The following is a 24,583-nucleotide window of genomic DNA, read 5'->3' as shown; positions in this document are numbered from 1 at the left end:
TTTTTTTTTTTTTAGTTGCTCAATAGTTTCCCATTCCAAATGTGGCATGGATATACCATTTTGATTATCCATTCATCTGTTGACGGACATTTGGGTTTCTACCTTTTGGCTATAATAAATCAAGTTCCTATGAACATTTGTGTGTAAGTCTTTGTGGATATGTTTTCTTTTAGGTAAATAAGAATGGAATTGCTGTGTCATTTTAAGTATATGTCTAATTATAAGAGACTGCCAAACTGTTTTCCAGTCTGGCTGTAGCATTTTGCATTCACACTACTGATGGATGAGAGCTATAGTCATTCCACATCCTTGTTACCACTTAGTATTGTCTGTCTTTTTGATTATAGCCATTCTAGAGGCTATAGAGAGGTGTCTCACTGCAATTTTAATTTGTATTTCCCCATTGACTAATGATGGTGAGCATCTTTTCATGAGATTATTAACCACTTGTATGCCTTCTTTGGGAAAATGTCTATTCAAATCTTTCATCCATTTTTAGATTCAGGTTGCTTATCTTCTTTTCATTGAATTGTGAGAGATCTTTCTATATTTTGGATAAAAGTCCTTTATCTTATCACATGTGTGATTTCCTAACATTTTGTCCCACTGTGGCTTGTCTTTTCATTTTCTTAATGATGTTTTTTGAATTACAAAAAGTTTTGAATTTTGATGAAGTTCAGTTTATCAGTTCTTACAGTGGATTGTGCTTTTTGTGTTCTGAAAATTCTTTGTCCAATCCAGGGTCATGCGGACTTCCTCTTGTGTTTTCTTTCAGAAGTTTTATAGTTTTAGTGATTAAGCTTGGATAAGGTACTACAGTGAAATAGTTCTAGCCAGTCAGAGAGCAAAATGAAAAACGGAGGACCCTGAAAGAGGAAGGTAGAGTTTTAAAGAAGAGTTCTGTCTTCTTTTAAATTTTTTCTAGATTTAATCTCTGGACAAGTGAGAAAATGTTTTAGCTCAATTAGGAAACGATGCTTGTTTAATCTGATCGAGATTTAGAGTTAGCTTTATCTGAATAATATCAATATTAGCTGGCAATGTTGCCTTTATCCACAGTTCAAATGTTTGCTATAATAAGTATGAATAGATGATGCCATAGAAATGCACGAAAGACATTCAAAGCGACAGTGATAACACACATCATGGATGAAAACAAACAAAATGGCTTGATGATAATTTGTCATTGGATGGAATGTTAAAGAAATCTGGACTTGAAATGAATGAATACCAGATGTACATGAATGGATCATGGCCATAAAATGCAAGGAGGCATTGGGTATGGCATGGAAACAAACCTTGGAGAAATATCACATCCTTGCTGCATAAAGGCACCCAAGGAAAACCAAAGACTGTTAAATATTCCAAATTCATTTGGAGGATCAGGAGGGCTTTGTGGGTCACGAGGTTCCTCATTGTTGTCTTCCAAGTGCCATTCATAAGGGCTGAATCTGCTGACGAGGAAAAGAACTACGCTGACTCCAATGTAAGCAAAGACAATGCACATCCAGATTTCGTAAGCCAAGGGATCCAGAAACGAGAATACGCCTGGCTTGGATTTCTGAGGCTTCTTTATCATGATGGAGATACCCAGGCTCATAAATGGCTTTGAGAAATCTATGACTTCTTCACGGACCAGCGTTATAGTGAGTGGAGCGACAGCTATATCAGCCCTCTGGAAAAAAACACACACACATTTTTTTTTTTTTTACTATTAGAGACAATATTTCCATTAGTCATTTGCCACTTAATATACCTTTTTGGTAAAAATATAAAGTATTAAGTCACCACAACCAACTGATTTGTCAATCCTTTGGTTAGACAAGTAGTAGCATTCAGTGGGTCCTAAAATACTTGATGGAAAGGACACTTTGTCCTCTGAGACATATTGACTTAGGACAACTGATTCCATTTTTTTTCCTAAATTTTTCTTTTTTTTGCTACTTTGCACCTCAACTTGTGCTATCCTGTTCTATATCACTGTTTCATTTTTATATTCTTATTTTAATGTTCATGTTCTTATGTCTTATCTCCCTTACCTGACTGGAAATTCTTGTGGGAAAAGCATAATACTTTTTATATGTGCCTCCCTCCTCACCATGGGGTACCACACAGGACCATAGTACTCAGTTTAATACTTGAGTGTTTGCCATTATTCCTGTTGGTTTGAGAGTATATCTATAAAAACATTGTCCTTTAAAGACAGGAATTCAATCTCCTATTTTTGTATTCATCACTGCAAAACATCCTAAAGAAATTGTAGATGCATAAAAAATAAGCTGTTGATTATTGACTATGAAATATGCAAACATGAAAGAATTCTGCATGGGCAGAGCAGTTATTAGAATACATATTAATTTATAGAGTAAGTCATCATTTCTAGTGATAAATATCAGTGTAGTACTCACATGTACTGGAGCAGTAAAATAAATGTGTCAGGAGCACACTGCATAATTAGCTCAGGCAAAGGCAGACAATGTTTTTATATTAGTCCCATGAAAATAGGCACTAAGAACTTTTACACTTATTTGTCTTCCACCATAGTTCCCTTATGTCAGTAGTAGGTTTTAGTCTGGAGCCAGGCCTTAACATGCATAGTTAGAAAAATGCTTCTAACTAAGAAAAGGCTTTGACTGGTATATCAGGTATAAAGTGAAAACACCAATTTTGATGATAGTTTTTCCTATGTTAAATAGTTATGCCTTAATATCCCTACCTTTAGGGGATGAAGGATGAAATCTGAGACAGGGTGTATCTTTTAAAAAATGATGTTTTACTGCTGTGATGTACACATGGTGACTCAAACTGATTAAGAAACTCTCCTTAATTAATTGAAGGGGAAAGTCAGTAATAAACAGCCAGCTAACATGGGTTCAGTGCTTACTCTGTGTGAGGCACTGTGCTATGCCCCTTATGCATATTTAATTCTCGTAGCAGCCCTGAGGTTGGTACAAGATCCTTCCCATGTTAGAGAAGGAGGAAGTGAGGCACTCAGAAGCTGGGATTGAACTCTGGTCTTCAGATGCCAAAACTCACTCTTTTAACCACCACAATATTCTAATTGCAGAGATACTTGCAGATTTGTATTATATATTAATTTACATACAATAATCAACCTCAGCCAATGACTCTTGGGTTCATTCCAGTGCATATCTGAGTGCCTATTCTGTACCAAGCACTATTCCAGGTGCTAGGGGTGAAGCAGTAAGCAAGACAGACAAAACCTGCTGCAGAATGTATGCATTTACTGAAGCCAATAGCCTGCTGACCAAACTAACCTTGACGGCTGAGTACCATCTCAAACTCAACATTTCTAAACTTAAATCCATTATCTATCACTGTAATGGTGATTCTTCTTTAAGTCTGTGAATGATGCTTATTCCACACATTTCCCAGTCCCTAATCCTTACCAGTCCTGCCGTCTCTGTAGATGATCTTTCCTCTTCCTTTACGGAGAAGATGGAAGCCATGTGATACAAGTTCTATCACTTCAGTGTCTTTCTTCTCCTCCTCGACCTATTGTTGTATCTTTTTCCATCCCTTCTCTCATCCCCATCACACAAGAAATAAACTTTCTTTCTAAGATTTAATCAACATCTTCCTTGCATCTCATACTCTTCTCTCTTAAAACTCAGCTCTGTTTATTCTCTTTTACTATTTTTTCCTTCTCAATCTATTCCAGTGGTTTTCAATGTTTGATTCCCCAGACTAGCTGCATCTGAGTCACTTGGGAACTTGGTAGATATACAATTCTCAGGCCCCACGCTATGTTTATGACATAAGAGACCTGGGTAGGTGGGTGGGAGGGCGGGGCCTCAGGTGGCCTTCCAGGTGATCTTAATGCTTGATGTAATTTGAAAACCATTGACAGATCCTATTCACTTATTGATTACCTCATACTCAGGTAATTCTGTTTACTGGCCAAAGGAAAGAAACAAAAACCACTTATTTTGATCCTACTTCCCTTTTAACCATATGACATCACTCCCTGTTACCACCAAACTTCTTGAAAAGGTCACCTTTACTATCTCTTGATTTTAACAGTTTCCCTTATTAAACACCTGTGCTTGAACATCCACCGCCCCCCAGCCCCCTAATTTAGTGAAATTGCTTCTTGAACTATATACTTGGTAACTAAACTCAAAGACCTTTCTGTAAACAACTCATATGACACCACTGGTCTTTGGCACTGTTGACCCTCTTGACTCTCTGATACTGAAGACTATGAGTTTTCTTCCTACCTTTCTGAAAACTCATTTTCTGTCTTTTCTTCCTAGTTCTCTCTCAATCAGGGTGTACCTTTGTGCCCCCAGAGTCTATCATAGGCCCTGGCTTGGGAGATAATTAATGAAGGTTTGTGGAATAAGCAAGACTCTTTTAAGGTTCTGTTCTTCCTTTTCTTCCTTCAGTATAATTGCTCATGGCTTCAACTTGTCCCTCATTGCAGCTAACTCCTGAATCACCAGTTCCACATTTCTAACTGGAGGAGAGCCAAACACAGATTTTTATCTATTTCACTCTTTCTGCCTGGGGCCAAACCAGTCATAGAAACAAAAGCAACTGAAGAGGATAGTATTGGCTAGAAAGCTAGTGGGAATTTTTGGCCTGGAAAGAGCTTTCTCATGCCAAGAGAATTTACAGCTAAAACCACCTTCTAGTCCTGCCAATGTATTTCTACCTCCTGCTAAGAACATGCAAATGCCCCACTAGTATCATATCCTATTTGGTCTCATTTGATTTAATTATTTAACTAATTTTTGATCTTTAAAGTCAAAATCCTGGGTAATTCTAGGAGAAATGGCCATTTGTTGTTGTTGTTGTTGTTTTGGAAGGAAGAACTAAGGGACATTTTTGTGAGAAAATCACTCTGGATTGAAATTAGGGGAATTGGGTTCTTTTTCAAGCAGGTCAAGAAAGGATTTTGAGAATCTTGTCACCCTTTAAGAGAACAAAACCTAACTCAGTAACTGAAACACCCACTAGATGATAAGCACAGCTAAAAGCCAACAAGATAAGGCTAGATAAAGTGGGGCTTCTTGTCTGGCTCCCAGGAATGTGCAGCAGAAAGAACAGATTCCCAAAGAAAGTCATTTTTAGTTTGAAGTACTTTTGAAGTTGATGTGGGTTTGATCCCTTGGTGGGGAAAGATCCCCTGGAGGAGGATATGGCAACGCACTCCAGTACTCTTGCCTGGGAAATCCCATGGACAGAGAGAGGAGCCTGGTGCACTATAGTCCATGCGGTCTCAAAGAGTCAGACATGACTGAGGACACACACACACACACACACACACACACACACACACACACAGACACACTTTTGAAGTCACATGAGACCACAGGGAGAACCTGCTCCCCTCAGGCACTTGCCTTTTCTCTTCAGCCTGGCTTTTCTACCTTTACTGAATTGTTTATTACTAAGGAGCCTTTTCAGAGGTAGCAGAGTTTGTTTATTTTTTGAGGATGCTTCTTCAACAAAGAACAATATTAAATCTGTGCTCAGTTAAGCCTCACTGATGTGGGCGACGTGGCTTCAAAACGAGGATTAACCATGCTGAACCTTAAAAAAGACCTATACAGGGACTTCCCTAGTGGTCCAGTGGTTAAGAATCGGCCTTCCAATGCAGGGGACGTGGGTTCGATTTCTGGTCAGGGAAGTAAGATCTCACACGTGAAGGGGTAGCTAAGCCCATGTGATGTGACTACTGAGGCCACATGCTCTGGAGAGAAGCCCATGCACCACAGTGAAGATCCTGCATGCCACAACTAAGACCCAACACAGCCAAAAATAAAAAAAATTAATATTAAAGGAAAAGGCCTTTACAGGCAGAAATAGTAATAGACAAGGGGCAAGCAAAGCATGTGGAAGAAAGCTTAACCAGTAGAGGAGAAGGGAGCTGCTGATCAAGCCTCAGGACAACCTACTTGGTGGGAGACCCAGCAAACCCTCCCATGTCTTGTATGCTTGGTGAGAACAACTCAGCAGCAGGACCATCATATCAGCTCATGGCCAGCCCTGGAGAAGCCCTTGACCCCTGTCTCCCTTACTCCATATGAAAAGACTCTTGTGATGGCTGCTTGTTTCAGAGCTCCAGGCCTGCTTGGCATGTCTGTGGAGCAATCAACATGCTGATTACAGGAAATGGGGAGAAGCAGGTAACCAGCTAGTGTCAGAAAAGACCCATTCAGCTCTCCTGGGACACGCATATGAGTGGCAAAGCCATTTTCAAGGCAACTTAAAGATTTAGGAGGCTATCATGAATGAAAAAGTGAAAAAGGCAACTCCCCGAATAGCATTCCTTTCCTGGTCTCTGTTCCTTCGGAAAGCCAGCTGTAACTAGGAGAGTGTTAAGAATTCTCCATCGGGCCAGGGAGCCCTTGAAATTTGGATGCAGTAGTGAAGTATTGAGTTGGCCAAAAAAGTTCAGGTTTCCCATAAGAACTTACGAAAGTATTGACTTTTTGGCCACTCCAACACCTCCCTTGGGGTGTGCTGAATCAGTCCAGCATCCTTTTGTCCTCAAGCCTCTGCCTGTGCTAGTAACGGCAGTCAGCAGGCCATTTTCAGAAACCTAGGTGGGTAAGTAGGTGGTGTGAGAGAGCTCCGGCTGATAGACAAAAACCAGCCAATGGAAAGGGCTCAGAGTGAGAGTTCGCTTGCTCTTGGCTACTTAAAGAATTTTAATCAAGCGGCTTACGAGTAGCTGTGTGGGCTCAGTAAACATACCAAATTAGGTTTGATTTTGTTTTTTACTCACCAGTGGCAAACCCAGAGCAACTGCATTATTGGAGGGGATTTAGCTTGAGGGGATTTATAATCCTTTTCATAGGTGGGTTGCCAAAGTCATAAATTTCATAAAACTTAAAACCTAACAAACTCATATACATATGGCAGATGATGCATTTAAGAGTCTGACAGGTTGAAGACAGAAGTGACACTTGGTTTAAATGTCATTTAAAACATTTTTTTTTTAGCTGAAAGGCTTATGTTATAGCTTAATCATCTGAAGATCTGATACAAAACTTGTGACACACCTGGAGACTATGCATAAGCAGGAGCTTGTCAGTTTTTAAAGCATTTGCTGAAAGCAAGCAGGGGAGTGAGATGAGAGGTGCAGGGTAGGCGATGCATTGGCGTGTAGTACATAAGATATTATACATCACTGAGAAGAGGCAGATGTGACCTGGCCCCTCATCCCTGGATCAGCCGTAAGGTTCTAGTCTTTGGCAGACAGGTTGTTTGGAAAGTTTAAATGTGTCAGAGAAAGGAGGGGAACAGAATCAAGCTAAACAATAGAAATATAATTGCTGCCTGTTGGGGGCCAGGACTGAAACGGCTGTATTGACTGTACTCAATGGGATATTTACTGTCTGCAGTTGTTGGGATCTGGAGAAAAGGATGAGGTCTATTTAAATCTCTACAACAACAAGCAGGGTCACAACAGGATCTCCTCGTTTCTTTATCCAGAACAGATGTCCCGATCTGGATCTCTTGGTTGGGGCTCCTTGTCCTTGGGGAGCTCAGAGGGTTAAAAACAAAGTGAAGATAAAGGAGTGTCCCTGGAGCTGGGTAAAGGCCACATGAGACTAAATCTGGTTGGAAATATTTCCCCACCCCATCTGCACAGAATGGCACACTTCCATGCGTCATTAGTGCTCCTTCCTCGAGTTCACAGGCCTCATCTGAAGGATAGGGGGGCTTTGATCAAACCATCAGCCCTCCTGCCAAAGCCTGGTGTAATCACCTGAAGAATAGAAGAGAATACTTGGCATGTGTTACTTTACCCTTGCTTCTCTGCCTTTTAGCTGGAAGGACAGATCGACTTTCTGTCTTTCTTAATGGAAAATGAACCTATCTTAGGATAGTGACAACCTCAGAGATAATTTCTCCTAGGGAGAGAAACGTCAGTGTGAACAGCATCTATAAAATTCATCCTGGGAGGGTGAAGGAGTCTGATGATACTCAGGGGAAGTGACCTGGAATCACCTGTCGTCCACCCCATCTCCATCCGCAAGCTCTCTCTGCTCTCTTGTAAGCCAGAGGTGCCAATAGGAGCAATATTTTGTCTGGCCTTTCCTTTCCTTAGTTTTTAAGTGCTGGGAACATAAGGAACATGGCAGCTGCCTGTTGGGATGTGTCATTTTGTCAGTTAGGACCTCAATTTCCTTCCAGCCCTTGTCCTGACTCTCTTTTTGTATTAGAGCATATCTCCTCTCAAAGGGCAGAAACCCTCAGCTGCCTACCTGGGCTTTCAAATATTTCAAGTGATAAGTAGAGGTGTGTATTACATTATCCTGGTGGCTACAGATAAACAGGATGAGTATCTCAGATGGAAAAGCTCATAATTCACCTAGATGGTAAGCCCCTTGAAGGCAGGTGGGATTATCTTGCCATAAGCAGACACACTTAGTAAACTGAGTCAGTGTGATTCAGTGGACAGCACTGGACCACGAGTCATGAAACCCGAGTTATAGTCTAAGCTCTGCCGTGCTGTGTGGTTTTGTGACCTCATCACAATCCCCACTGTCCCTGTCATTCCTGTCCTATATCAGGCCTTGGTTTCCTGGTTTATCCAATGGGCAGTTCTAATGTTCAGTCCTGGCTGGTGTCCACATTTCTGTGTAAAATGAATGAGAAAGTAGGCTAAAGGATATCTAAGAGCCCTGCTAGCAACACATGCTATTTGGGAGCCATGCAAACTTGCAGTCTATAGGCCACAATTGAGCTGGGGACAATTGCCGTGTGGCGATGTTACAGACATCCAGCTCAAAATCAAAACTTCTAAAAGCAGGAGGAGAGTTTCAAGTCCATAATGTTCTGAAGAGCTTATATAATGGGGGCACATTGTGTCCTACTGACGCTTGTTTCAAAAATAGCCTTCTTAGTGATACAGGGTGGCCCAAACTTCAACCTTGACTTGATTTTCTTTAGAGCGGGGAACAAAAAACCACTTAAGATTCATCCGAAAAGAGGCTGATTGGCCTCTTTCTTCTTTAACAAGTTTAATTCACTTTGACTCTTTCTTGAGACTTCATGGCAGATACTGAAATCTCCTTTGCAAAGCTTTTTTTCATCTCCCCTTTCTTCATTTTTTTCCCTACTCTGATCTGTTTGTCATACTAGAAGTCTAAGAGAAAATGCCCTAGAGATAAAGCAGTGTCTATCTGTGTAGTTTTGTGTTATTTCAAGGAATACTTTCACATTCTCCATCCTTTTGCTTATTAAGCACTTAGGGAAGTCACCGAGGAGGGGTGTGTATGTTTCTGTCATTCTTTTTCTTAAGCAACTTACAAACTATAAGAGACCAGGCCTGCCAGAAATGAGTGCCTGTTTTCACTTTTCTCCATTTCTATCATTGATCAAGAAGTTGTAAACTTCTCAAGGCTGAAAGATGAAAACTTCTAAATGAAGGGGAAGACATACTCAACTTAAGTCACCCTCTCTCACTGATAGCTCTCACTCTAAGCATGAGAAGAACATCCATTTTTCATAGCCACACGCCTTAGAGGAAAGTGGAACTTGGCAGTCCACTTATATATAAGTTGGTCTGCAGTCAGTTCCTGGGAATCACCTTGCGTTATAATCCCAGGAAGCACCAGACACTTGTTCTAGGTTAGGGGATGGAGGAAGACATTTCTTAAGAGCCTTCCCTGGCTCTTGCTTTTATCTTGAGTAGAAAGCACTAGATGAAAAAAACATGGGTAGGCTCCTCCAGGAGAATTTTTACCTAGTCAGCAGTCGAGAGCTGGTTCCTGAATTACTAAACCAATAAGGGACTCACTAATTCTCAAGCTTCCTCACTCACACATACACAAGTTGGAAAGAGGAAGAGAATGTGGAGATTAAATGGGTGCCGTAGAGAGCACATGTCTGAGGAGAAAGCAAAGTGCACGGAAAAACTGGTCTTTGAACAATGTCAGGAAATCAGCCTTGCTCCACGTGGCTGTGTTAAATGTCCTGTACAATGCCAGGAGGGCACTGAGCTATTTACAGTGCAGGACGGGCTTTCTATTGAGACAGTAGAGAGCTCTGGCAATTGAGCCCTGATGGGCTGGTAGAGTCCATGCCAGTGCCCTAGTAGAAACAGACCCTAAATTCCTTGCCAGGCTTCTGTGGCCAAACACTCTCCCCCCCTGAGAATGGCTAAGGAACCAAGGGCCTTTGCAATACCTTTCAACTATCTTTTAGGATGGGATGAGTTGCAACATGTTGACTGTTAGGCAGTAGAGGGTGATGCTTAAAGAACACAAACTTCATAGTCAGAGACCTTGGTTCAGATCACTGTGTCAGTACAAGCTGTTTTGTCTTGGCTTCGATTTGTTTCATCTGTAGAATGATGTCAATAATATTTTGAGGGTTAAGTTACATAATGCTCATAAAGCATTTGGCACAACGTTTGGTGGTCAGTAAATATGCAACAAATGGTAGCTGATAATAATAATAAAACTGTTATAGGTTTACCTCTCACCATGAACTCCATTTAGTGAATATTGACTGGGCATTATTACAGGCCAGGCAGTGATTCATTAAAGCAAAAACTGAGCATCTCTTATGTACTAGGCAATGTGCTAAGGAGCAGGGGAGAGGTGTGAGCAAGACAAGTCCTCTTGGAACCTGAGTGTTGGGCAGATGAGGGGCAGGAAACAGAAGACTTGATCACCAACTTGTAAAGTAAGAAGAGATGGTTCAGGGTTTGCTTCTCAGGGTCTTCAGGAAGCCTAACGAGTGCTCTGTGCCTTCCTCTTGGGCCTTAGAAGTTCTTCTTTCTCATAACTGGATTCGCTTGCATCTTATCTGCAGTTCGGCCCTGCCCCAGTTCCCAGGACCAGCCTGAACCCAAGACCAGAGACAACTAGCTCCAGTCCTCCCAGCTAGGGGGGCTAAGGTTCAAATTGCCTTGCAGCTAGTCTGACTGGAGGATGGTGCCCTAGTTTTGTTGCTTGAGGTCCAATCTCATTTTAAGCCTTAATTCCCTTTTTGGGCCCTTATTTTTAGAAATGAGCTTTGGCCTTTGTGCTTGTTCCTGAGGACCTGTTCCAAAAACTTATCTAGTGACCCCGGTGCTATCTTCCAATTGGAGAACTACACCTTATTATTATTGCTGATTTCTGTCTCTAGTGCTGGAGTCCTTATCCTAAACTTCAGTCCAGTAGCTCACTTGTACATTTGCTTCTTGCCAGATTCTTCTCAAATGTCTCCCCCTAAATTCCTCTGCTTCCCCTAACCTGTTGTCTAGACAGGGACCGGTCATTGCAAGTAATCATTGTCTATTAGAACTAAACCTCTGGCAGCACTTGGCTTAGTTTTCTAGTGACGAGGTCATCCAGTGGGTGGTTCTTATGCCTAGTTTCACTTATTTCCATATGCCTCACTGCGTGGCCCAAGATCTGTCATTCCCAATCCGAGACCTTTTCAAGTTAAGCCCCTGACAAACTCTGAAAATACTACTGCACCTCCTTTAAAAAGCCCTAACAGTATAATTCTTCTGTACTTCACCCATGGGCAAGCCCTTGCCAGAGCCATTTTGTTCATTCATGAATTCATTCATAACATATTCATTGGACTTCCATTATGTGTCAGGCCATGGGATATTGAAATGAACCAGATATGGCTTCTGTCTTCAAGGAGTTCATAGTCTAGTTGGGACAGCTGAACTCATAATACAGATTCAAAAGTTCTATGTGTTCTAAGTCGCTTCTGTCATGTCTGACTCTTTTCGACCCTATGGACTGTATAGCCTGCCAGGCTCCTCCATCTATGGGATTCTCCAGGCAAGAATACTGGGGTGGGTTGTCATGCCCTCCTCCAGAGGATCTTCCCAACCCAGGAATCGAACTCCCGTCTCTACTGTCTCCTGCATTAGCAGGCAGGTTCTTAACCACTAGCATCACCTGGGAAGCCCAGTACTATAAAGAAGCAAAAAGCAGGGGCAGCTAACCATACTGAAGATGGGTAAATGGGATTAGGGAAGCCTTCCTGAAAGAGCTGACATCTCTGAATTCTGAAGAACTGGAGGTGGCAGTAGCCAGCTGAAGAGAGGTGAAGGTACTCCCAGGCCTGCCTTCAGGGAACAATGCATATTTTGCTATAGCTGGGAGATTGAGTGTGAAGGAGGAAGAGGACCAGATGAAGCCAGAGAGGTAGGTAGGGGCCGGAAGACAAAGTGCCTTCTTTGCCATGCTAAGGAATTTGAATTTTTTCCTGATTTCTAAAGTGAGAAGTCACAATAATGCAGATTTGATTGGCCAGGGTAAGAGCAGAGGCAGGCAAGCCAAGTAAAGACTGTCAAATGGTAAGAACCATAACTAAGATGATGACGATGGGACTGGGAAGTGTATCTGGATTTGACAGCCAGAAGAGTAGAAAAGAAAGGACATGGTGACTGGCTGGATATGAGGGGAGTAATGAGGAAAGATAATCTGCTTGTTTAGGCAACTAAGTGGGTGGTGATTCTGCTGCTTGAGATAGGAAACACACAAGGCACAGATATTCAGTAGAGGGAAGGCTGTACTTAATGTTGCCAAATAAAGTTCCCCAATTCTTCTTTCCTTTTAGTAAAATAAACCTGTCGCCCAAAGGATGCTATTGACAAGCTATCTTTACAGAATTCAACTGTAGAATGAAATGTTTTGCGTACAGGCCATATGAAGATGATACAATTAGATAAGCATTGCACTTGAAAATTAAATTCATCTATCTTGGTTAGTTGGAAGGCATAGAAGTAAATGAAACCAGAGTGGAAAAAACTTACCCCATAGACGAGTTCCCCAACCATGCCATTCCATATCTTAGTCTCCGGATCCCTTGCACCATATTTCCCATCACCGACAATGGACAATTTGTATTTGATCCTTACATGTTTGGCTATTTCATAGGCTAAATCTACACAATAGCCTTCATATCGCTCATTTCCTTCCAGTTGCTCATGGTTCTTCTTATACATTACATATGGTGATTCCTTTGGGACCAGAAGAAATATCAATGGGTTACTCCTATACATTTTTCTAAGAGATAATATATGTAATAATGAAGTTTTGTTTCCCTGTGGCTATTGAGGTTTGGCGTGTTAAGAGAGCTTTTAAAAATGTTTGCTTAATAAGCAGAAGAGCCTCGATTGACCATTCATGGGGGCACATATTCCTTGGAGTCCTTAATCAATGATTTAAGGAAGTAGAGAAGGATTTAAGTCCTTTTTGAGGGTTTGAGAGAAGAATCAGTTTCCACCTAGAGAGTCTTTGATTTAGTCAAATTGGACAGAGGTATTTCCCACAGTTACATGAAGGTGAACTGCCTTTGATTTCTTGGGATTTACCATGTCAGAACTGCAGCCAGCCCTGGCAAGCCCTAGGGAAGCACTGTGATCTTTGTGAGGTCAGGGTCTGTAGCTTATTCATTTTTGTATCCTCAGGGCCTAGTACAGTACCTAGCCCAAAGTGAGTATTTGATTTGTATGCTTAAATGAAAGGTAAACTTTAGCTGAATCGCCATTCAGTTAATCACAATTTCAGACCTAGTGGAATACTCATTTTCAATTTGGGTTTGGACTTCATTCAGAAATGAAACATTTTTAGAAAAACATTTCAAAATAAATGAAAATATTATTTCAAATCTCAATAGTGCTTTAAATTTTTCAGAAAAGCTTTACACGGTGCCTATTGCCTTGAAACATCTTATGACATGAGTAGGAGACTATTATTATGCCTATTCCACAAGTTAAAAAATAATACAACTTGAGGCTCAGAGAAGTTGCGATTTGTACCGTTAAACTCAGGTTAGTGACAAGCCTAATATTAGAGCTCTGACCTGCTCTTTCCTTTTGTCTCCCCCACAATGAAGTATTCAATTTCAGGTCTAAATGAAGCATCAGTCCATGGTATAGGGTATTTAAGAGGATTATTATTGTTTAGTTGCTAAGTCATATCTGACTCTTTGCAACTCAATGGACTGTAGCCCACCAGGTTCCTCTGTCCATTGGATTTCCCAGGAAAGAATACTGGGGTGGGTTGCCATTTCCTTCTCCAGGGAATCTTCCCAACCCAGGAATCAAACTCGAGTGTCCTGCATTGGCAGGCAGATTCTTTACCACTGAGCCACCTAGGAAGCCCTTGTTTAAGAGGATAATGACATCTAAGACTGTTGTAAATTCCCTATTCTTAGTCTTTTTAAAAATGACATTCTTTTGTCATCATGGCAAGATATTTCAAAAGGTTCCTAAGCTGACATGTTGAAAGTTTCCACTGTTTGAACTTGAGGTCTTTCCTCCTGGCTGAACACTGCTTTTCAGAAAACAGAAGTCTTGTTGTACAGAAAGCCCACCTAGTTCTCCATACTTACCAGAATGGTAGTGACGACTATGGTCCGGTTCTCTGCAGATGCACTGTCGTTGCTGATCTGCTGATCCGAGAAAGGCACAAACCTTTCATATTCATTCCAGTAGCCAGCCTGGAAAGAGCAGACATTTGACCTGGTTGCCTATTTTTCACTCAAAAATTGCTGCCTGAAATTCGAGTGCTCTTGTGGAATGAAAGATTTTTTTAGTTGCTTGAGCTTTACAAGGATTGAGGTCCATTCTCCCTTTGTCTTGCCACCCCCACCAGGACCACAACACTGACACACACACAAAGTGTGCTAGTTCCTTCATCCTGGGGCTTCCCATCCCTGCTTTGCTTTTACTGATACTTGGTAAAATAAGTTAGCCTACTGTAGAATAATCAGGCTTTTTGATTCTTTAAACTCAGCAGAAGAATCCTTTTCTTAGGACTGTAGGAAATCTGGGGTGTGGGGGGTGGGGTGGGGTGAGAAACCACCAGTTGAGTATCCTGTAGAAGTGGTACAAGATATTTTATGTTCTAAGGATTTATCAAGTGAAAACTAAATTCCCACCTCATGACTATTAGTATGACAGAAGCAAATTGGTTATTACGAAATTTAGCTGTAGAGAAAGGTACTTTGTTCAGAGTCCTTTTGGTAGGTGAGTTGGCAAAATGGAGAGATTACCTACTTTCTAACTCTTTTGCTAAAATCATGTGTATCTTGGCAGCGTCTGTTTAAAGCAGCGGTCCCCAACATTTTTGGTACCAGAGACTGGTTTCACGAAAGACAATTTTTCCATGGAGCGGGGGGAAGGGGATGCTTTAAGGATGATCCGCGTGCATTACATTTATTCTGCACTTTATTTCTATTATTGTTACATCAGCTCCCCCTCAGATCATCAGACATTAGATCCTGGAGGTTGGGGGCCCCTGGTTTAAATAACATGCTAAAAAATTTGTAATTCCTTCCTGTATTGTAGGAAGCTGTGAATAACTCTTGAGTCTACCGCTTTTAAAGAACCAGCCTCAGAGGGAAATAGTCCTTTTACAATGTGTAGATGGAAAACTTTGATTACAAGACAGCTCTGCATTGTCGCTACACTATTCACTGAATGGAAAGGCAAACAGGATGTGTGGGAATTTGCTCTGGGTGTGTTTCCTAACACGTATTTTCCTGCATCTGAGGGCTATCACTTTCTGAGAGATTTTTCACTGGGATATCTGTTTGGGTTACTTACTTTCCGAGAGCCAGTGACTTTCATTTCATACACATCAATGGTATAATTTGTCCTCCGTCCATAAGTGTCAAATTGTATGTTTCCAGTCATTCCTTGTACTTGCACCTTGTAGAAAGGGGAAAATGTAAAATTTTTAAATAGCACCACAATATTGCCTTCTAAGTTCTTTGCAATGAGGTCTATGGACAGATCTTGGAATATTAGAGAACGTTTATCTCGAACCAATGAGCTATATCCACCAGATCAGGTCTGCACAGATCTCCATTTTCTCCCCAGTATTTTGTAAGTATGGCTTTTAATGAAGCTTTGAGTGGTGTGACAGGCAGTTTCTTTTTTATTAGAGTCTAGTTGCCTTACAATGTTGTGTTAGTTTCTGCTGTATAGCGAAGTGAGTCAGTTATCCATATATATCCCTTCTTGTTGCATTTCCTTCCCATATAGCTCACCACAGAGCATTGAGTAGAGGTCCCTGTGCCATACAGTAGGTTCTCATTTGGTATCTATTTTATACATAGTATCAATAGTATATATATGTCAATCCCAATCTCCTAATTCACCCCACCATCACCCCTTTCCCCCTTGGTCTCCATATATTTGTTCTCTACATCTGTGTCTTAATTTCTGCTTCAAAAATAAGATCATCCAAATCATTTTTCTTGATTCCACATATATGTGTTAATATATGATACTGATTTTTTTCTTTTGACAAGCAGTTTCTTATATGATACAGCAAGGGCCCTGCTACTACTTTTTCAAGGACTTGAAATTTCTACCATTAGTTTTTTCTGAAAAGAGTATCCCAAAGAGTATTCTTAACTAGGATAATGTGTTCTTCTGGACTGTGAGTTCCTTGGGGACTGTGACTATCTTATCTTAGTATTCTCGGTGTCTGAACATAAACTGATTTCAGTCACACGGGCTCTGAAGCTCCTGGATTCATACCATAACTTCATCACTTACTAACTGTATGACCTTGGGGATGTTCCTTAATGCTTTTGTACTTCAGTGTACTAATCTGTAAAATGGGAAAGCCTCGTGGTACATATCCCACTGAGTTATTGGGAGGATTAAATGAGCTATCCATATGTCATGTTTAGATCAGTGTCTGGCATGTGCTGAGCATTGCAATATATGTTAGCTCTATTAATAATAATAATTATTATTAATCAAAATTAGTTTTGTTTCTAATTCTTGAGGGGTTTACATATTTACCAACTACCATAGGAACAGGACTGAGTTTTTCCTCTTATTTAACCTATTCCTAGCTACAGACAGGTATGGGGAGCTAGGTCGTGGAGGGATAATCTGTAGACTGATGAAATTTGTTAAGTCGAGGGAATCAGGAATATTGAATGCTCAGGAAACAGAGGTGTGAAATGGCCTGGACATCTGGTTGGGATGCCAAATACGGAGGCATGTATGACATGATTTTTCCTTGGTCTGGGTCCCTTATTATGAACTAATAAGAGGCTACCTCTAATGGGTGGAGAGATTTCCTTACCTATTTTTTACAGTTCAAGGACACTGGATGAAAGACCTTCTCTAAATACGGCATTATTGTTACCCACTTGAATTACTTAGCTGGTGAGTATGGGTCAAGGAATTTGCTTCAGAGAAAAAGAATCTGTCTTATTCTCCCACGATGAGAGGACGGAATACTTTTTCATCACTTATAGAAAAATGACAAGCTGTTTGTTAAGCAGATCAGAAGTGGTAATAGGCTTGTGTGGCAGAAGAGAAAATTGACGGCAAATAGTAGTGAGCATCCTTTTAAAGGGAGGGGCCTTGTTCACCACCTATAGGAGACCATGGAATATCTGTTGAAGGATAAATGTCCCCATGTGACTTCCTGAAGACAAGACGATTGTCCTACTGACCCAACAAACCTAAGCACTACTGTCAGCTTAGGCTTGCAGAGAAGGTGACGTCATGCTTCTGGTTAAAGAAAAGATTCTTTGTTGAGGGATGGGTCTGATGTATGCATGAGGGATGGGTCTGTGATGCATGAAGGGTTCTTTACACTCTATTTTGAGCATTGAACTCTGGGAGAGGAGATAGGTAGGGTAGAGACACTGGCAAAGGAACGTATTAAGGAAATCCTTCATTGCTGAAAATAGCAAAGGCTTCCAGTCTCATTAAGAATTGTATATTTCTAAGGATTCAGCCTATCTGAGCATGATCTGCAAACTGGACAACAACCTAGACTGATTAGAACTTTTGGTAAGCACAAGTCGAATTGGACTACCATTCAGAGAGAAGTCTATTTTTAAGGATATGAATGTCAGTGACAGTTTCCCAATCCTCTCCACCCTGCACCTCAGGCTATATTAGGTGCTTCTCCTCTGGGTTCTCATAGCACTCCATGTGGAACTTCACCATAACATTTAAATCATCTATGTATTTCCGCCTCCCCTGCTAGACTGGGAGCATCTAAAGATGGAAAGGCATTCTTTTTCTGTGTTCTTGGCAATGAATCCAGAGCCTGGGATAAAGCAGGGGTTCAATAAATGCTTACTGAACCAGTGGACAATTTTCAATGATTTAGAATTGTGACATATTTCAGTAGACCACACTAAGGCTAATCTTTGCACTGTTGGTAGATTGTAAGGATAATCATTACCTGATCTGCAAGTGGCTGTAAGGTTTTCAAAAGCACTTCTTTACATATTAGCAATTTAAATATGAGTTCCCTCATATTATTTCATGTTTGCATATTAACTTGGAGCCTGATACATAGTTGTTGGTACTCAGTAAATATTTGCTAAATGAATGGTGTGATTATTTATTCATTAAAACAGGCCCCTTCGGAGCCTCTGTCAGGCAATGATTTTGTTTGCCAGATTTCTTTGAAGGAAGAGAATGATTGATTGAGCAACAACTATGTGCTAGTCACAATGAGGGATGCTTTTACATCATGCATTCTCACTTTTAATTAACTTAAATAAAATGGAATTTCTTTTAATATGGTAAAGTCTTTAGTGCTTTTTAGGCCATCCTCTCTAGCAGTCCTGTGAAAACCAATCATTTGTCACAAGGTAACAGGTACTTTGGGAAGAAGCTGATACTATGCAGCCCCTCTGAAGCCATAGGCTGGCCTATGGAAAGAGGAAAAACATCCTTCCCGTTGAGTGTCTGATCATGAGGGCCTGGGGAGGAAGGTTACTTACCTGGCTTACAGCTTGAGCTTTATCAGTGAGTCAGACATTCAGAAACAATTTGTGCCATAATATGATCAGTCTAATTTTTGTCTTGCCAAATTCATTTCTCATCCTTCACTCTGGTAGTTAGTTTTGTATTGGGGGAAGAGAGTCAATTGTGTCATGAATGGGGAGTCAATTGGAGATGCTGGCACTTGCCCCTTGAGGTTTTTGTTGATGAAAACTCCTTTTGATTCACTCTGAGGGAGTTTTATATTTCACTCATCATTATGTTTCACCTGACAATACAAATCTTGTAACAGCTATGAAGGTTGAATTTAATTAACTGCTCTTCAAAAATTGTGCAGTGCTACCTCCATAAAACTACACTCAGGGCATTTGTTAGGGAACTGACATAATGACATAAAAATCTGCATGATGGGAGAATGAGTCATATCTCTTTCTTGGAGAGACACAGAGGGGCTACTAACCCTTTTTGACTGAATGCTTCCAACTTGGCAAATTGAAGGCAGCAGTAAGAGAGCCAACTACACAAAATGATGTTATCATGAGGCCATTACAAACTCTTCGTTGCTGGGTTGTGCACAGAATTCTCTTATCATTGTTGATCTCTTTGTTGATTTGGATATTCCAAACATCAGGATAATTAAAGAAGGAGAAATAAGAGAGTCTTGTACTGCTGAAGGCTCATTTTAATGCAAGAAGGCGTATGTAGCATAAAGCAAAATATTCAGGAAAGATCTTTTGCTTGGAAAGCTGCACTGAATGGGTGATGCTCCTCCTAGTGTGAATAACGGAATCTGTTCAAAGGATACTGCTCAAAGCCTGAAATGCTCTCCCACCCAGTAACTACTAAAAACAAATGACCTATTTGACTGTCTAGCCATTGATTCCTTGTACTTTTCTTTAGGATTTTTCTCTAAGGCATTGGGGAAAAGCCTCTTAAGTAGGCGTAAAACGGGATCGTATTCCTGCCTCTCACCTTGTAGAGTATAGTATTACAGGTTCTTTTTGATAATAGAAACACTATCACACTGGCTCTATTCCACAGTCCATCCAGGCTAATAATTGGCTGATAAGTCAGGATGCCAGTAACGTCTACCTTGAAATTAGGAGCTTCCTAGAGAATACTCTAGTCCCCCTAAGTAATGTCATTTTCTGGAAAGTCTGAATTTTTGGAAAGCCATTTTCATGTTCAATCCGCAACTTTCAAGGATGTTTAGCTTGATTTACTCTCCACACCGTAGTACAGAACTAAATATTCATTTGCCCTTAATTTACTGATACCATTTGTCAAGCTTCAAGGAAGAACCTTCTAGTTTTAGATGCCTAGATTTTGATGAATAAATATAGATGCTTATCTTTCTGTATACTTTGAACAGTCTATAGACTCTGATCCTCTTCCTTTTATGGTGTCTTTTCTCAGGACTGAGGTCCTTTTGGGTCTTTACAAGGTACCCCTGGCTTCCCTGGTGGCCCAGATGGTAAAGAATCCACCTGCAATGCAGGAGACCTGGGTTCGATCCCTGGGTTGGGAAGATCCCCTGGAGAAGGGACTGGCAACCCACTCCAGTACTCTGGCCTGGAGAATACCAAGGAAGAGAAGCCTGGTGGGCTACAGTCCATAGCGTCGCAAAGAGCTGGACACAACTCAGCGACTTTCACTTTCACTTAAGGTACCCCCACCCCAATTACCCATTATGGGCATTACCATTTTCAGAGCTCTCTCAATATCAATTCCTTGACTCCAGGGCACAGCAGGGTTTGCTAAGCAGTCTCCAGCACTGCCTCTCCGGGACACGTCCACTCGCTGCCTCCTCAGGTAGCGGAAAGCTTCTGCTATGACCAGTATTGCATCGTGCGTCAGTGCAGATGTGTACTGAAATGGACATATGGAAAACAAGATATGACAAACGAGGCTCTCCAAACTTGTCTCGTTCCTTATTTTCATTCATTTCCAACTCTTGTTCTATGAACTCACCCTCTTAATTATTTGAATCAACGGATCTCTCTGGGCAAGTCTGACTTTGATCCATTCTAGAATGATGCAGCTTACCTCATGTGCACACAGGTTAAGATTATTAAGATCAAATGGCTCAAGAGATTTGCTCTCTTGTTCTCAATGCTGTGTTTTGTACTGAGTGAGTGACTACTAAAAAGGCCAGGTCCTTTATAGAGAGTGAAATATGTGGGAAGTTAAAGGATGGCATATGTAGATTGGAGAGGAAATAGCATATCCTAAAGCAAGGTTGGGTTATTGCTGTTTCTAATAGAAAATTCAGATCTGGTGTTTACTTAGGGGAAAATGGAAATAGCTAAGTTAGACAGCTTGAAATTAATTTGGAGGGAAACATTAATCATTTCTGTCTGGACCATGTTTCTGGTGAACTGGGACTTCTGACCAGCAATAAATCAGTTTTTGTTTCCTGGGGGAGGTGGTGGTGGAGGGGTAGCAAAATCTAAAGCTGGTTTTTGATGGTATAAAATTACAATTGTTATTGAATTTTAAATCTGATAACGTTGACAATTCATAGGCAATACTTCTTGATGTTACCTTTTCCAAGCAAGAACAATTTTAAGAACAGTTACTGTCTATTCCTTGGATAAACTGTAATGACATGCTCTACTAAGGATGAGGCCAGTCATTTAACACAAGGGATTTGATTATCTGCAGTTGACATGGTGGATGCCTTTTCATTAAATGAATCAACAAAGTATGATTAAAATAAGCTGGCCCCTGTTTTGCAGGGGTGACAAATACTGGTAGAATATAGAACCCTTGATTTGAAAAAAAAATGAAGCTAAAATGTCCTAGAGGGAATTGTCTCTCTCTATAGTATGTCCCTGTATAATTGTGAGTGAATACATTGCCGTCTTTACAACTATCAATTTACTTTTCTGACTTTTCTCATGTTACTTTTATTATATCAATTATGACAGTAACAAGGGACATATGTTCTCTCATGAAAAAAACAATCTTCACACTACATACAGCCAACATGGCAGTGAATTTTTTCCAGCTGACTGCATAAATTGTCAGCAATCTTACTGTAGTCCTCTCCAAGCCATGCCAAAATAGCTATTTAATTTTCTACTTTTTCAGCTTCTACTTACTAATGTGTGAGTATCTAAAAAAAGCCCCCAAAGGAAATGTTCATAAAATATAGACTAAATTAAACATCAGAATTTTAATTTCTAGACAATTTTATTTCCTAATCAAAAATATTGTCCATCATTTTCTAAAGCAGACTTTCTATCTGATTTATATAGAGCAAGGTTCCATAATGGGTACTACAAGTCAAAGTAATCGGAAAGTTGTAACCATCTATTGAAATATTCCATTTTCCTAAGTTATTTGAAGGGTTTTGCTTATAAGCCTGAACAGGTCTTCTCAGTAAATTCTGAGAATTTTGCATCATACATATTATGAGTTACCAATGGATAATCCAGAGCTGAGATTGTCTTCTTTCCCTTTTGTACAACCTCTACAGCTTCTGAATAGGCATAAATGACTCTTTAGTACCCTTTTCAGACTTCTACTCTTGTCCATTTTTTTTGTGCCTAACATAGTGCCTGACAGATTGTAGATACCCCTAAAATATTGACTAAATGAATTGTTTTCCTTTACCTATTGCCTGCTAAATCTAAGGACGGCAAAACAGTGGATAGGCAGTTGTATGAAAATATGTTTGTATAAGCTCACCTAGATGTATGGGCAGATTTAGCCCATAAAAAGATTTGACTCATTAAAGAAATGCAAATCAAAACCATAGGGAGGTATTACCTCACACCTATGAAAATGGCTATTGTCAAAAAGACAACAGTAAGCACTGGTGAGGATGTGAAGAAAAGGGAACCGTCATGCACTGCTGACAGGAATGTAAATTGGCTTAGTCACTGTGGAAAACAATATGGAGGTTCCTCAAAAAATTCAAAATAGAATTGCCATATGATCTAGCAATTCCACTCTTGGACATACATCTGAAGGAAATAAAGTCACTGTCTCAAAGAAATATTCACATCCCCTGTGTTCATTGCAGCAGTATTTACAATAGTGAGCACAAGGAACAAACCTGTGTCCCTCAAATCATCAAATGGTGAATGGATAAGGAAAGAAAGTGATACATACCATACACATATATACTCATACATCAACTATATTTCAGTAAAAATATACATGTATGCACAGACCACAATGCAATATTACTCAGTAATCTATCAAAAGAAAGAAATCCTGCAATTTCTGATAGGCAGATGGCATTATGCTAAGTGAAATAAGTTAGACAGAGAAAGACAAATACTGTATGATCTCACTTATATGTGGATCCTCCCCAAAAATGAATTAATTAGAAACAGAGAGTAGAACAGTGGTTGCCAGAGGTGAGGGCTGGGGAATAGGGAAAAATGAATGAAGATGGTCAAAAGGTATAAACTTCCAGTTATAAGATTGATAAGTTCTGGGGCTATAATGTATATCATGGTAACTATAGTTAATAATATTGCCTTGTAAATATTTTTGAAAGTTGCGAGGAGAATAGATTTTAAAAGTTCTCATCATGAGAAAAAACTGTAACTGTGGTGGTAATGTTAACTTATTGTGGTGATCATTTTACAATATATATATATATCAAATCATTATGTTGTGTGCTTAAAACTAATACAATGTCATATGTCGTACCTCAATAAAAAATAAAATCATCATCTTAAAAAAGAGATTTGACTACAAACGATTTATCATAGGAATTGTGGCCATATTTACTGAAACATATGAGGCCACTGGAAAAATCTGGCATGTATGATGTAATCAATACAACCACAGAGGACCACTTAACTATTGCGTGGCTTCAATTATTTTTTTAAAAGGTGTTTAACTTATAACTTACAACTTTTCTAGAACATATCAATTGCACAAGGTAAGGTCTCACTTGTATTATGTTGATCTGACTCATACAGGGTGGTCCTGCATGGGTGATTCAGAATGTATCTCTTTTCTGTCTATGTGCCCTATGTTCCTCTTTATTGTATTCTTCCCAGGGAGGAAAGATGTGAGAATGAGCATCTCGAAACCATAACAAAGGAAATGTCCCCTCCTCTTTCCTTTTTTAGGGAAGGGCCCTGAACCTTGGCTCTACTTTGCTTCCTCATCTAGATCACAAGGATCCACAGTCATGGTACATACATGCGTTCACTGTATCAGGAAGGAAGAATTTAAAGTCTGTTTCATACTTAAATCAATGTACTAAGGGAATGGGTTACTTAAAATTCATTGGAAAGATCCTTTGTGTAACATGAATAACTTTTCCCCATTTATCTCTTTTAATTCCTGATTTTAAAATAATAGGATTTCTAGCCATAGGGGAACACGAATGAAAAATGTGCACTTTAAGCAGAACTTTCTGCTTTTAATGTTCTTATCTTGATTTCATGAAAATGAGCAACTTAGGTAATCTAATTATTTAAAGATACTTTTGTAGGCAGGAAAACATTTCCATTCAATATATGCATAGGCAACACATACTCTGTATTAGAACCTAATTCACTTGGGTGTTCTGAGATTCATGAAACTTATTAACACAAAGCAATCACATCAATAATGTAAAATCTAATTTTCCATTTCAGACTATCAATTTTCCTTACCTATTCCCACTGCCCCCACCCTTTGTCCAATTTAGGTTCTTGTAAAATTGTAAGTTATAAGCATATTAAAAATGAAATTCATTAAAAAAATTAAGTTACCATTTCCAAACACTGGGTTTTAAACACCTTCTTCTCAATAGCTCCTTTCTTTGCGAATTTAGTTTTCAAATGCAGAAGCATCACCTGCAGTTGTGTTTTAGCATCCTTGAAACACTTATGAGGGACAACCACTTGACCA

General features: G+C 40.0%; 1 protein-coding gene across 1 annotated transcript in view; it reads right to left on the bottom strand.

Annotated features, from left to right (window-relative positions):
- Window positions 1-24,583, bottom strand: part of GRIA3 (glutamate ionotropic receptor AMPA type subunit 3) — a 292,780-nt gene that overhangs the window by 73,170 nt on the left and 195,027 nt on the right. The window contains exons 7-11 of the mRNA XM_061136405.1: window positions 20,420-20,587; window positions 15,551-15,655; window positions 14,335-14,442; window positions 12,752-12,958; window positions 1,299-1,675 (exon numbers count right to left, since the gene is read on the bottom strand). Of these exons, the coding sequence (XP_060992388.1) occupies window positions 1,299-1,675; window positions 12,752-12,958; window positions 14,335-14,442; window positions 15,551-15,655; window positions 20,420-20,587 (965 nt within the window). The remainder of the gene's footprint in view (window positions 1-1,298; window positions 1,676-12,751; window positions 12,959-14,334; window positions 14,443-15,550; window positions 15,656-20,419; window positions 20,588-24,583) is intronic.

The sequence above is a fragment of the Dama dama genome, chromosome X (assembly GCF_033118175.1).
Source record: "Dama dama isolate Ldn47 chromosome X, ASM3311817v1, whole genome shotgun sequence".
Lineage (NCBI taxonomy): Eukaryota > Metazoa > Chordata > Mammalia > Artiodactyla > Cervidae > Dama > Dama dama.
Note: the sequence above shows the minus strand (reverse complement) of the source record. Positions and strands in the feature narration are given on the sequence as shown.